The 14,572-nt window shown below is 40.0% G+C and overlaps 1 protein-coding gene across 1 annotated transcript; it reads right to left on the bottom strand.

Annotated features, from left to right (window-relative positions):
* Positions 1-12,964, bottom strand: LOC111835344 (uncharacterized). Its single transcript, XM_023795544.2, has 4 exons — positions 12,467-12,964; positions 4,679-4,724; positions 2,720-2,776; positions 1-2,333 (listed from the first exon to the last, which is right to left on the bottom strand). Exons 1-4 carry the CDS (start codon positions 12,575-12,577, stop codon positions 1,921-1,923), a joined length of 627 nt encoding a protein of 208 aa, XP_023651312.1. The 5' UTR covers positions 12,578-12,964; the 3' UTR covers positions 1-1,920.
* Between the last annotated feature and the right edge of the window lie 1,608 nt (positions 12,965-14,572).

Consider the following 14,572-nt stretch of genomic DNA (forward strand, 5'->3'; position numbering starts at 1 on the left):
GTATCTTATTTTCCCCTTTAATCCGAATAATAAAGTTACAAATAAGTAATTCAGGTACAAAAACTTCATTTTATACATTCATTCTGTGTATGTAGCTCTTTCAAGAAAATATATATAAAAAAACTTCTGTGAAATTGGTATTTCTGGCATTTCACATAGGCCTAGCATATGAAATGGACAAATATATAAACAGTGACGTAAAAAACATTAATTTATAATTATAAATATATCACATGATATTCACAAAACACAGCTTTCAAAACAGCTTAAACAGGTAAAATCTATTAAAAAGCAGTGCAGTCGCCCCTTCAGATTCGCAAATTTGGCATTCATATTTTTGACAATGAACAATTAAATGTGAATATTTTTGGAGCTTGCCAAAGAAACCAAAAATAAGCCATTAATAATACTGATAGTCTTATGTCATCCAAATCATTATTTAATGCATAAATGTTAATATGTAAATGTATTTAATATATAAATGTTCATTTAATATTTCTTAGTGTAAGGCTTAGCTTATTATATTTTAATATCAAAAGTTATTTATTTAAAAAAAGATTTGCAAAAGATTGGCTTGGGTACCCCGTGCATCTTTGTCTCGTCAACCATCCTCACTCATGTATGCATATAGCTGTCTTTGTGACCGTGGAATCTCGCCTTTCTTGCAGCAACGTTTAAACTTCTCAGTACCATTAATTTTGGGTTTTTAATAATAGGCACAAGCATTATTTGCGAATTTTCACATTAGCGATGATCCTCTGCCTCTAACCCTGGCAAATGTGAAGGCGTTACTGTAATTTCCTACCTGTTAAAACATTAACAAAGAAAGCTACAATAATGAGGATGAACACAAAAGACATTAGATGAGTAACTTAATAATAACGAGTGCATTAAGTAAGGAGTGTAGCTGGTTTGCCTACATCAAAAAGCTTCATGTGCCCAGTGACCCCAATACTTATCAAGTAGCGCAAAACATTGTAAAAAGTAGCTCATTACATACAAAATAGTTTATTAGTAGCAACATAATAATAAAATAAAAATGTTTATTAATAATAATAATAATAATAATAGAAGTGGTTTTTATTAACATATTTCATTAAAAAATCTGGTTTGCTCGTGGTAAAATTCATAGCTGCTTCATAAATACACCTCCCACTGTCCTAATGAGGCCAGCAGAAACAGAAGAACATGGCATACTGACACCAACAGAACTTTTAAAATGGGAGGGGGTGGAGGTAGAGGGAGGGGAATAATGACATGTGGAATCATACGTATATGGATAATGTACAGACAATTTCATGTTTAATTGTGTGTGTGTGTGTCTCTCTCTCTCTCTCTCTCTCTCTCTCTCACACACACACACACACACACACACACACACACACACATGCAATTCTCACTCTGCATTAATTAAAAGTCGAAACTCTATGGTCAATTTTGATGCTGCTCTCATATTGCTCCAAGTATTTGGCAGATCTTGTAGGAGGCGCCACAATGCTCTCCTTTAATGGTATAGATCCCTGAGTGACTGCTGAGATTTAGCATAGAAGATTCCAGCTGTGTGACAGCACTGATCCTGACATTGGAAAGCGTGCCTTTCACTAGCTAAGGCCTTAGGTGGCCCTCTAGTGCCACACTTTGGAATATATACATGTGTGAATATTTGCTGAAGTGATACTTTGCCGTGAAAGAGAACTGAGGAAGGTCGCGTTTTCTCTGCGTTTCGAGGTGATCAGCATCCGGCTGTGTTGGACAGGGTGAGTGACTGTGTACAGAGGAGCGTTCAACAGTCCCGCTGTTGTTCATCAAACCCAGGTTGCATGTCACCACCATGACCCCTTCGCCAGCACCGCCTCGCACATCTGGGCCATCAGGCTGAAGTGAGACAGAGAAGCAAAGTGGAGTGGCAGAGCTGTCGCCTCACAGGTCAGCAACCTTGAGGAGAATGAGGAAGCTGGTTACAGGGTTCAATTCCCGGTCCACCAGCCTGCTTGGATTGGCTGAGATGCTGATGCTGTTGCCCTGCACAATGCGCAGCAGAACGGAGTGGCTGAGGACTGCATCTCTCTCTGTACTAGCCTCACAGGCCTTGTGCAATGTGGCGGAGATCTCATCCTCCCTCTCCTGATACTTATGGTAGACCCGGAGCTCCAGATCTGTGCTGTGTCTTGCTGTTAGCTTGAAGGTTGCCTGGGTGAACAGCAAGTAGATGCCCGGCTCATTTACATATATCATGGTCTTCGTCTTGTCCAGGTGCATGTTCTTCTGAAGGAGCCCTTGTTCCTCCCATTCGAGGCGTCCCAGGTCGTTCTGTGTGTAGTTTATCACTGCAGCTGTAAAGGGGAGGACATCAATTAGTTTGGAGCCACCAATGTTTCATAAAAATAAAAGAAATACAGAATAACCTCATGTAGATAGGCCCTTCAACAAACTTGCACATATTTGTTCACAAACCCACAAAAAGGTCTGTACAGAAGGTTTTCTTGTATTTCTTTATTAGTTAAAGCAGTGTTTCCCAATCCCAACATGGACTGTCTGTGTGTGTCCAAGGACCAGATTGGGAAAAACTGGGTTCAAGAATGCACATTGAGAATCTGATCCCTCATGTCTTGCAAAAACCTGATGTGCATTTTCACCAGACTCAAGCAATTCTGGAAATGAGCAAAATAAAAGGGAAAAAGAGTTGGGGCGGAGAGGAGGCTGATTCGCAGTTTCATACCTGCTAGGAACACATAGCTGTTGGACTGTGTCTGGAAGAGTTTCAGCAAGGTGGTGGCTATGGATGGAAAGCAGAAGATGAGACATAAGCCTGACCAAGGTGCTATTCTCGCTTTACTACCACTACAGAAACTGCAGCTCATGCAAGATTTTCATGATGTTAAAGGAAAGTTCTCGCTTAGCGTTGTGGCTAAACTGAAACCCAAATATACTAAATTCAGAATTTTGTGATTCTGGTGTCTCTGCAATACTAGTTAACAAATGACTCCGTATTTGGCTGCTGAACTCAGGGTTTCAGTGTAAGGGACACTGAAAATACTTAAAAAGCCAAAAATGAATAAAAAAGACATCAAGCCACACACCTCACTAAACTTGTTATAACCGGAGGGGCGGCAAGTCACTTATGTGAATCTGAGTTTGAAAAATGCAGTTTGTCACTGGGATCTTCAACGCAGCACTAATTCAGAGGCAGATATGGTGACGGACGTCACGCAAAATGACGCCACCATCTCATACAAATATGGCACCTCTCAGGGCCTTGCGGCATGCCTCAATAACAAAGTTCTTCCATCACGTCATGCTGTTTTGCTATATTTTGTATCAGGTTTGAGAAAAAGACGACGCCAACAAAAACAAAGACGTGCGTCAGCATGGGTGCACGTGTGTGCGACAGGCGCTCATGGACGGAAGCGAGGAGCCCAGCGGTGGGGACACACACTCACGCCCCAGGGTGACAGCGTTACGGGAACAAGCGTCACTCGCTGCTTCCTGCTCTCAACCTCAAGCCTGAACAACCGTATGAAGAAAGAAGAAATAAACTGTAGCCTTCCCACCCCCCCACTGCAGCCTGTGGCCTGCAAGTGTGGGGGCAACACCCTGCAAGTGACTCCACACACCACACTATCATGCACATGCTTGGGGACTAAATGTGATAGAAGCTTCTGGTGAAGGTTTAGCCCAAGCCCTCCTTAGGGGTCAGCTAGACATACGAAAGTTGTAGAAGACAAAAGGGGGGGCAAAGGAAAAAGCAGGCTGAACTGGAAGTGTCTGCCTCCTCAGCTGTGGGTGTGCAACAGGACGCCCTTGTTGCATGGCCCTTCATGCATGCTGTAGACAGTTATATGTTATGGAGAGCAGGTGGTCCATTGGATAATGACCTGGACGGTTGGCCTTGAGTGCTTAAACAGATTTACAGCTGTCAGGAAGTTGAGGTAGAGAAAAATTCATTTATATAAAAAATTATACACCCAGCCATCATCCAACGCCTAGTCCCACATAGGACTGTGGATGGAATATTAATATCACAATGCTATAGGAACAACAATATTTTGCCCAGATTTTCCCATCTAATCCCTACTCCTCCTACACCCCCAACATCTATCTGTAGCCCCCTACACTAGTCTCGGGCACTATAAAATTTTTCATACCATCATACCATCTAAACTTTATGCCACAGTACACAATATACACAACGTAAATATGCAGAAAAATCATCTTGGTCCCCACAATTTGAGAACCACTGACCTACATACAATGTTCCGGGGAAGTTTGAAAAAGATCCATCAGATCCTTTCAGATTTACTGTGCTCACAAAATGGCTTCTGCAGCTGCCCTTTCCATTCTCTGCTGCTTCAGTTTTGGGGCGATTTGTCTCAGGTGTACGAGGTTTAGATTTTCATCCACATGATATTTTTGTGAAGTGGATAAGATCCATCAAAGATCCAATATGGTTATTCAGTTCACATGGTCAAGCATCTTCTGCAGCCACCCTTGCCTCTACTGCCACTAAGCGGCACTGCTTCAGTTTTGATGTGAGCTGTCTGAAAATTTCCTGACCTTTACCCATATAATGTGTCTGCAAAGTCTGAGGAAGATCTGTCTAATACTTGTTGAGTTAGGAAACCATATGTGTTCCCTGTCCAAGGAATATGTTAATAAATAATAATAATAATAATAATACCATTCAGGTGTTGAAATTTCCAACGGTCATCCCAAATCTTTGACTCCTGAAATATAAATAAAGGGGATGTTAATAGTAGTTATGGCATCAACATTCTAACTATTACAATAAAATGCAGTGATAAATAAATTACTCAGCTTATTACAAATGTGCAATTGTAATAACACAGTAACAAGGCTAATTAACAAAAATAATGCTATAATTTACTTGGGTGGCTTTTGCACAGGCCTGGGATTTTGTCTGCATAAAAAGCCATGAATTAGGGCATCTTTCTTTTTTAACTTCACTTTTACGTTTTGTAAAAAAACATTGTTCTTTTGTCACTTTATTTTTAACCAAAATGTCAAATGAATTAGGGCCTTTGCATTACTGATTTTCCTGGTCCTCTCCATCTGTAAACCTAAAAAAAAAAAAACTTCTAGAATCCAATCTCATATCATTAATCAATGAATCATTAATGAACTGTATCATGAGCATGCTGCTGTTCATACAGACACCTGATACATGGCCATAATTACTCAGACTCATCCTTCATAGCACTAGATCATTTTTAAATATATTACTCTGTTCTTGGTCTCCAAGTGCTAAAGCAAATTAGACCTAAGCACCAGTTAATTCAGAGCAAACCTGCCAAGTCTTTACAGGTTGAGTGGTTTTCATATTTTTTTCCATCATTTCAATGGTTGGAGAGAGGAATCATTTTCCACAGATGACACCGCTGCCAAAATCTAGTTAACCAACTCCACAGAAAAGAGCAGGAGGGGTGAGGAGACTTTGCGCCTGTTCTATCCGAAATGCATCAGTGTTCACCACCATTCAAACCACACATCTTGGCCAGTCAAGTTACTACACTAAATATTAAATAAAGGCATTCCTTATTTAGGAGATGCTGAAGCAGCGCATTCTGCAAACAAACCAGCTACCATTGTTTAGCTCTGCTTGCTAGATACTTATCGAGTTTTTCACACATTTTGAAACTTCTCGAGTGTGGCCCCAGAAACAATGAAAATACCCTGTTCATGGCTTCAAAAGAGCCTCGGTTGAGGCAGCATCCTCAGCATGTGAGTTCCATCTTTCAGCAGTGTGCTTGCTCTTTGACAATATGAATAAACAGGGTGCCTGACTTCCACTTCTGACCAAGTTCACTATAGCCAACACCTCCCCTGCAGGATGACCAGAGCCAGCTAACTCTTCCCTTTCAACAACAATAACAACAAATTTATTTTTGTATAGTGCGTTATCACAACATTACATTGTCTCCAAACGTTTTACAGCATCCCCACCCAAAGCCCCCAGTTTATTTAACAGATGCTTTTATCCAAGCAGGGTCAGCCAGTCCTTGGACTATTTGAGGTTAAAGGTCATGCTCAAGGGTACAATGGATAAATCCAGTGATGTCCCAAGCCGAAATCAAGGATCAGAATCGGGGCCAATCTAGGCATTTTTTAATTGATCGGTATTGGCTACCGAAGCCCAATCTATTTCATTTCCCATGTCTGTCAATTTTATGGTAGTTGCGCTGATTGTCACATGCTGCAGCAAGCCTTCCTTGAAACTACAAACTATCAAGATCAATCAGTAACAGAGGAGGTTGGGAGTGGGGGGCAGATCAAAATATACCAAGGGAACCAGGCCCCCCCCCCCCCAAGACTGGCAAATTATACAGAGTGCCAGACAACCACGCAAACCGGCTCCTACTTGGGTGGATAAATTTTACCCTTCCTCTGTCCCAGGTGTCAATTGTGTAGAAATTCTTTAAATGGGAAACTCAAAGTAGCTTAACAGCTCCCTGCAATGTTTGCAATATCATGCTTTCAAGAGGAGGTAGCAAGAGAATCTACAATCACATCTAATCTACAATCCATCTAATTAGGCACTTCAAGAAACATCATAAGGAAGAATACTGTAAAATCACAAGGCTTAGTCAGATGAAGACTGAACCAACACCTACTGCATGTGTATGTATATTTAAATATTCACTAAAAGATTGGATCAGGTTTGGAATCAGCAGACATAAATATTGAATGGATCAAGGTACCAAAAAAGTGGATTGGGACATCCCAAGTTTAATTACTGTGCCAGCAAAAGAGCTTGAACCAGCAACCTTCCAATCACAGGCTTCCATCATTATTTGTACACTTTTATATTCCACTGAGTTCCACTCGCACTGTAATACAAAAAAGAGAATGCCCAGACAATGAAAAAAAAAAAATAGAAATCAAAATGATGAAAAGGTTTCAGAGGTCCCACAGATGTCTCTTTTGTGCGGTTTCTGACAACTTCAAGCACCTGATAATTTCTCTCACCTCCAGCTGAGGAGGTGTGAGCTGGCCCCCACTGGTCGGCGCATTGTGGCTGAATGCCAACCTCTCAAGCAGTCACACTTTTGGTCTTTAGAGTTATGCTGTGTGCATCACTGAGAACATCAGCGTAGAATTCACTCCTGTTCGTAGTGGATCACAATAATTATTGCTGTTGTTATTATTATTCATATAATAATAATTATTAATAATGATTATTATAATAACCATAGCCTTGAGAGGCACAGAGGTGCCTTCTTCAGATGCCTACAAGCTATAAAGCTACTTGACGGCTGCTACATAATACTACGTATGGTATGGGTAAAATAACTTGATTGTTATTTTTAACGCAGCTATGGCAACTAATAAGGTAGAAGTATAATTGTTCCATTTATAGAGACACCTCTGCTGTGTAGGCAAGAATGCTTCCTTGTCTAGGTGTGAATACGGGGAGATTTAATTTGAAGACATTTGTGGTCGGTTAGATGATGCCGATTCGATGGAATTTGGAAGGCAGACGGACAGGCTGCTGTCACTTTTGGCTGAAAGTGAAAGGTTGTCTGATGTGAGACTGACAGAATGTGTCACGGAGGAGCTGCCTGTTACAGTAATCAAGCTTGCCCCTGACATCTGGCAGAATTTCGGTTGCATTCTGGTTGAAAGTGAAACGCACTTGGATGCAGGCCCAGGGATAGCCTTGTAAGTTTCTCTTCATCTGAGGCTTGTACCTGGGCATTCACTGGAAGATCAGATTAACTGACAGCCCTATCTTTGTAATGTAATATTGTTTTGGACAAACGCGTCTGCTAAATATGCAAAATAAAAATGTTAATATGAGGCAAAATCGCTCTGTGGTCACGCTAAGCTCAGTGCCAATGGGACGCAAACTAGCAAAACATCGGTAAGCTATACCAGTGTAATTAGGGTGACCAGATAATCCATGTCAGGGAGGACACTGAGCAAACTGAAAGGCTCCTGTGCTCGGCTAATTAGCTGTTTTTCTTGTGCTTTGACTGGTTTGTTTCCTTGACTGAAAGACTCATGCAGCTGTTTCACATTAGCATTAGTGACACATGCACGATTATAGGAGACTGATTAATTAGCACACATCGAGAACTCAGTGCTAAAGTGAAATCAAGGTCTTTTTAATTGAAATGGTAATTTACAATTCCTGTCCTAGCTCAGTGTCCTCCCTGACATCGATTATCTGGTCACAATATGTGTAATACCAGTTACAGCATTAAAAAAACCTCGTTTTTGTGCATAAATTTTAAGCTGATTCTGTTGACGCATATTTAAACAGTACAAGAAATGCTTTCAAGCTCAAATTACCGTCATAATGTGAAATGTAGCTACTGTTTTTTTGCATCCTTCACTGAGGTTAAATGTATAGTTTTGTTTCCAGTGGCATACATTATTTCAGTACTGCATGCTGTTTAACATGAGATTTAAGTCCTCAAATAGTCACTGAAAATGTTTTTGCCGAATATTTGGAATTCCTGCTTTTTCCATTGCTGACATACAAAATTCTAAGTGACTAATAAACGCTTTAACATTAAACATGCAAAATGCAAAAAGAGAGAACGTTCCGGAAAACTGCGGGGGTACATTTTACACATACACCTCCAGAATTACTCCACATTAAGCATTTTCCACGAACACAACCAACAACTCTTGATAGCAGCCTACACTCAAAATCAGCATTTAAAAAATACTGCAACATTCAGTAACACAACAAACAAACTTTATTGGTGACACCCACTCAATCACCTTGAAGAATGGAAACCTACCAAGCTCTTACTGCTCCGCTAGTCCTTTCACTAACGATGCATGTAGGCTGTACAAGTCGCGTCATTTTTTTTCTTTACAGATAATATAAGCCCCCGTTAAGCATACAGCACTTTCTTCTCCTTTCTTCCATTCATCTGCCCAATAAACAAACTTCTCCCGCAGAGCATAATGCTTGACTATAAAATTGCTTAAAATACATATCATAGCATAATAACCTGTAGGTACAGGTGCTATATAGTTTGTTGATGTAAATGTAGTCTATTTGCTATATTATAAAATCTTGCTATATTATAAGATCCCTTACATAAATCAGTTACTTGAAGCTATAGGGAGATCATATTTAATTAGCTGACAGTTCAGTATTCTATATAGCATGATGCAAGCAATTCTGACATAGGGTATAACTAAATCAGAACCGGTACTAAAGAAATATAATACCTAATAGCTTTCATAAATGCGGTACCACGGTACCTTTTCAATGCCAGTATTCCGTGCAACACTATTCTGCACAATAAAATGAGATATTTTGTATAACGTGGGACTATATTCTTATGCGTACTCCCTCCTTATTGCCCACGCTGGTGTGCGTTCACATTGCACTTTGGATCCTGGTCCGAGCACACTTTCGTCATCACCGTGCGACTCTTTTGTGTTGAAGAAAGCATAGGGAAAAAGCGCTATAGCGCTGCAGAGTGGAATTCATTCAGACATCCAACCTCTCCCGGAAATTCTGGGAGACTCCCGGAAATCTGCCGTTCCGCTTTTTAGTAGTGGTAAAATTAGCTGGCAAGAAGTTTTACCATCACTCTCCAGCCCCGGTCAGCAAATTTTGCACGCCTGCCATGCCTGATTTACCCCCACGAAATATTTACATGGGCTGCATTTATACAAACTCCAGAACGACAAGAGAAACATAACAAGAAAATAAACGTGCAACACAAATAATTGCAAAATACCATTAACCTTTCTACTCCCAGAATGCTTTTCTCTAATTAGAGCCTTACAGGGACAGGGCAACCAGATATCGCTGTTGAGTGGTGTGCTACATGATCAGTAATTCAGTCTGACAATATATATATTTTCTTCACAACTAACCAGTATTGTTGTACATTTATTGCATATGACAATGGTAGCAATGTCATGCTCCTAACAGTCCTCCTTCGGTGCACATGGGGCCCGTTAGCGGTTGTTGAAGCAAGTGAGCAACTGAACACTGTATGCGCATGTTCAACGCGCTTTAAATAATGAGATGTAGCACACGATCAAAATAAAATGGCAATAAAATGTAACGCTGGTCGATTTGACGTACAGTACAAACGCTGTCATTGGTCTTTCAACCAACAGTTAGATAATATGTTAGCCACCACTAGCAGAGTAATGAAATAACTCAAGTGAACAATTTATTAAAATGCAGACTTATCAGCTTGCCATTAGAGCATAAATTAGAGATTAAAAGTTTGCCTAGATGAAATATCGTCGTGCAACGTTTCTTTTCTAATAGTGAACGTCACTGATGAGACTAATTTGCATTATTGCAAGGTGGTTTTCACTGTAAGTGAAAGACCTTAATGTAGTTGGTTTCCCTGTTCTGAAATTTTGCTTTGAATGTTTTATAACAGTGGTCAATTACTGCTTAATAAGTAATGGCTGGATTTGTAATTCGATGCGGTATAACAGGGCAATATACCAGTTCTGTGAGGTCAAATGCTGTTATTGATAATGCCACTAATACATCTGTCTCCACTTCTGCTTACTCCTGCCCCCGTTACATCAATGCATGCTTGTGTATTACATTATGAGGTGCATTTGTGTTAGGATTCACTGAGCAAGTACTGTGCATGTTAGTGTTTATTTGTGCCCTACCATGCTTTCTGTGCCAGAGACGATACTGGTCACTACGATAAGTAAGGTGTGTAAAAAGGATGTGAGTATAAATGTAGTGTAATGGTGGGAGAATTAAAGTTTCGTCATCCATGGTGGGTGCGATTCACAGTGCGCGGCTAATCACTGCATGCCTTTAAGTACTGTTCTGCTTTTTAAAATGCACAAAGGGTGGGGTAGACCTATTAGTCACCGACAGCGCACCACACATTTCGCCCACTACTTGTTTCAAAGCCACATTTCTCTACATCACTATGTATTGCGTATACACGCCAAATCGGGCTAATTTCAGAAAGACAATGATGAATACATGTCGCTGAGGTTGGGCTACTTCTGCTGTAGCCTATTTTGTGAATTGTTTACCCTGTTGCAATCCACTAGCATAAACCCCTGGCTATACAGCAGTGACACAGCTTCGTCTCACAGCTGAAGCAATCCACAATTAAAACGCCGTATTTAAAACGTACACTGCGATTTTATTTAAAGACTTTCTAGCGGTGAGGTTGCGAGGGTGAGGTTGCGAGAGTGAGGCTGTAGCCATGGCAACTGAAGTAACGGCGTACTGATGGGTTCGTGCCACAGCACGTGGAGGCACGAGCAGGCTGACAAATAACTAGTTAACCTGGTAACACTTAAGTGTGGGGGCAGACACTGCGACGGGGAGATTAGCGTAAAAGACGATAACGACATGAGGGAAAAAAAACAGCTGAAGCGTGCAGAGCGACTTGACGAGTCAACGTGAAACGGAGGCTTTGCACGAAAGCACCCATTTCGCTGTTTAATACCAACCAAGGCCTGCATTAACTGACAACAGTAACTGCTTTATACACATTAACCTAAATTAATTTATTGTAAAGTTTACGTGTTTTACTTGGTTGTACAAAGGTCCACAACACGTTTCTAAGGTTTGCTGTGTTGCGGCATAGAGTTTATTAAAAGCACTAAGTGGTAGGCCTAATAACTACCAAGGACAGGAAATACGCAGTTTTTCCAGTGTTGGGCAAAGTCTATGCTTTTTTACGGAATTCGACGCCGCTATAGATTGCGGATGTAGGAAACAATAGATCCTTTGAAAAATATTCTGATACGTTTTGCTTATCATAAAATGAGTTTGCAAAATACCAATTGCCCACCATCAAAGTTGAGACACCAGACCCGAAAACATTGCTCTGTAATTATATTGCAATTAATCCAAAAGCACACACTGTTTTATCCACACATAACCTCACAATTCAAAATGCCATACTCCCTTATAATATTCACGATAAATATCATCATAATAAAGCTTACTAACTGACTGCAATATTTGGACTAGTTTTGGATCGGTATGCTTGGAAACTCATCATAAAACATATCACTCGGTGTATCTTCCCTGAGGATTTATTTAAGGTATTTATTTAGTATTTGCGGTTTGGTAGATAAGAAAAGAGAATGAAGTTACATTAATAATAATTTAAACGCAGACACGAAATCAAAATAGCACAATAAGTTTATATTGTATATTATATAATATTAGGTTATTTATATCACAACATTATTAACAAAGTGACTACAACCAAATTAACTGCAGCGCTTCATGAAAGACCACAATTAAAAACATGAGGCAGCGATTTAGGCATATGTTTTCTTTGTTTTTGTTTGTTTGTTTGCCATATAGCTTACATCTGCTGTATTTAATTAGCGGCGATGAGAGGGATGAGTTTACAGTGATGGAGCACTTGTTAAAACCCTTCAAAGCCCGAGTTATAATTCAGTAAAAGAAACTCGGCCATATAAATTGGAATATGTGTTTAAAATGAGCAAAATGAGCCCTTACCTTGTAAGAAAACGCTGTAATTATAAATGCGACGACGACAATGGAAATGAGGGCCATAGAAGCGAAGACGCACCGGCTTCTATTCCCGGCAAGCTTGTGCTCAGACCCCATCTGTCAGACGACTGCAGCAGAGGAAGGTGTTACGCTCAAAGTGACGAAGACAACCGCACATTTACTAATATGCAATTCGCTCTCCCACACATAATCGCCGCTCTCTAAGGATAAAATGCGCGTTTCGTCATATCTGTCCGCCTCTAGATCATCTTAGTCCAAAGGTGGCTTTTTTGTCCTAGTTGCGCGTTTTCGGTTTCAAACTGTCGTCAAATACCCGCTGAAAAGGATGTAAAATCTCTCCCCCTAAAACACCCCCACCCTAAAAAGTCTCATAGAAAAATGGTTACCGCGTCACGCCTACAATTTTTGTTTCCATAACTTCTCGCAAGCTTTCTCTGTGATAAATCATTCTTTCAAAAAGTAGCCCAATTAACCAAGGGGGCGCTAACTGGATCACATTCAAACGGATCTCACGTATTCTACGGTTGATCTTTGTACACTCACAGGCAAACCAAATAGGTTGGAATCCCACTTGTCAAAAAAAAACCTTAGATGCGTTTCACCACGTTCAATGCGCAGATGTCATTCCATAAAAACAGGCACTTTTACAAATCACTCTATAAGGCCACTTAAAATTAATAAATTGTTTTACATGACTCAAACTTCTAAAATATTGGTGAGTAGGGGATTTTATATTTTTAGCGAAAAGACGATCGGCAACAGAGATATAGCCTACTAAAACTAAAAAATTAAACTTTAATTTGTCAGTATCTCAACATTTTAAACTCTCAACAGTTCAAACAATTACAAGAAAAGAGAAACCTTCAAAACAAATGCCTAGTCTAAGTGTTTAATGGTCTTGCCACAGAATGGCCCAATAAAAGCGTCCTCCTGACAATAACAAAACAACAGCACTTCCATTGTTTCAAACAATAGAAGTGCTGTTGTTTGACCTCAATGAGGGTCACTATTATTGGACCACCCTACAAGAGACCAGGGGCGTTGCTAGAGATTTTGGGCCCCATGAAAGCATATCATATTAGGCCCCCCAGTCCAAACCAATCCAGTTATTTTCCTAATTTTGTAGGGCCCCTGTCATTCAGGATTGACGATCTCTGACAGTTTTTGAGGTGAAAAAAACCGATTTTTTGAAAAATATAAAATATAAAAAAAATCGAAGCGGCACCAAAAAATTGAGGCGGGCGGCCATGTAAAACAATTTATTAATTTTAAGTGGCCTAATGACTCACTCTTCAGTGTAACTTACTTTGATATCTTATAAACGTGTGTAGGCCAATGAGAAGTACATTATGAATAACTGCTGTTCTAACCAAACTGATATACATAATGGATTAAATATATAAGAAAACCAATTTAAAAAACAGAATTTGATATTTGCTTTAAACATTCCAGTTGAATTTACATATTTTAAAATATTATGAATCAGCCCTATAGCAAAATGTGATTATTTTTATATTGTACTAATCTATGATAACATTTAAAGTCCAATGTAGAGACATCTTGTTTTTAAGCCTAGATTCTGATATGTGGTGCCAGGTTACGTTCTGTCTGGCCATGATGTAACAGAACAGCATTAGTTGTAGAATAATCCACACAGACATAACCATCATCCACACTTTGCAGGGCACAGATTTCACACATTATTCACTGGGACTACATGTGAAACCAGTCCATACGGTTGCAATATCTGCTAGCATGGTTCACAGCAAAGCCACGTGTTGAGCTGGTATATTCTCAGTCTAAGCTAAGAATCATTTATATTGCTGCTAGAGGCAATCAGCACGGGCAACTGGGTTCCAGCCAATAAATCAAGAAATAATCATATAAAATGAGAGGAATGTGGTTTTAATATTTAAGAGAGGAACCTGGAATCTTTTCCCGCAGTGAAACCACGGCAGGTGGCTACTTCTCATTGAACTCCCTTCACACACTTAGCTGGACAGTCATAAATATGCAATATCTGGCTCTTTGTGTATCAGTATTAGGTGGGGGCCTGTTTTCTATGCCTAACTAGAGATTTAGCTGATAGAA

This window comes from Paramormyrops kingsleyae, unplaced genomic scaffold, assembly GCF_048594095.1.
Source record: "Paramormyrops kingsleyae isolate MSU_618 unplaced genomic scaffold, PKINGS_0.4 ups110, whole genome shotgun sequence".
NCBI classification, from domain to species: Eukaryota; Metazoa; Chordata; class Actinopteri; order Osteoglossiformes; family Mormyridae; genus Paramormyrops; species Paramormyrops kingsleyae.

Coding starts and splice junctions, on each gene's coding strand:
- LOC111835344 (XM_023795544.2), bottom strand. CDS start 12,577: ATGGGGTCTGAGCACAAGCTTGCCGGGAATAGAAGCCGGTGCGTCTTC. Junction 4,725..12,466: donor TTACAGCGTTTTCTTACAAG/GTAAGGGCTCAT, acceptor TTTATATTTCAG/GAGTCAAAGATTTGGGATGA. Junction 2,777..4,678: donor GAAATTTCAACACCTGAATG/GTATTATTATTA, acceptor TTCCATCCATAG/CCACCACCTTGCTGAAACTC.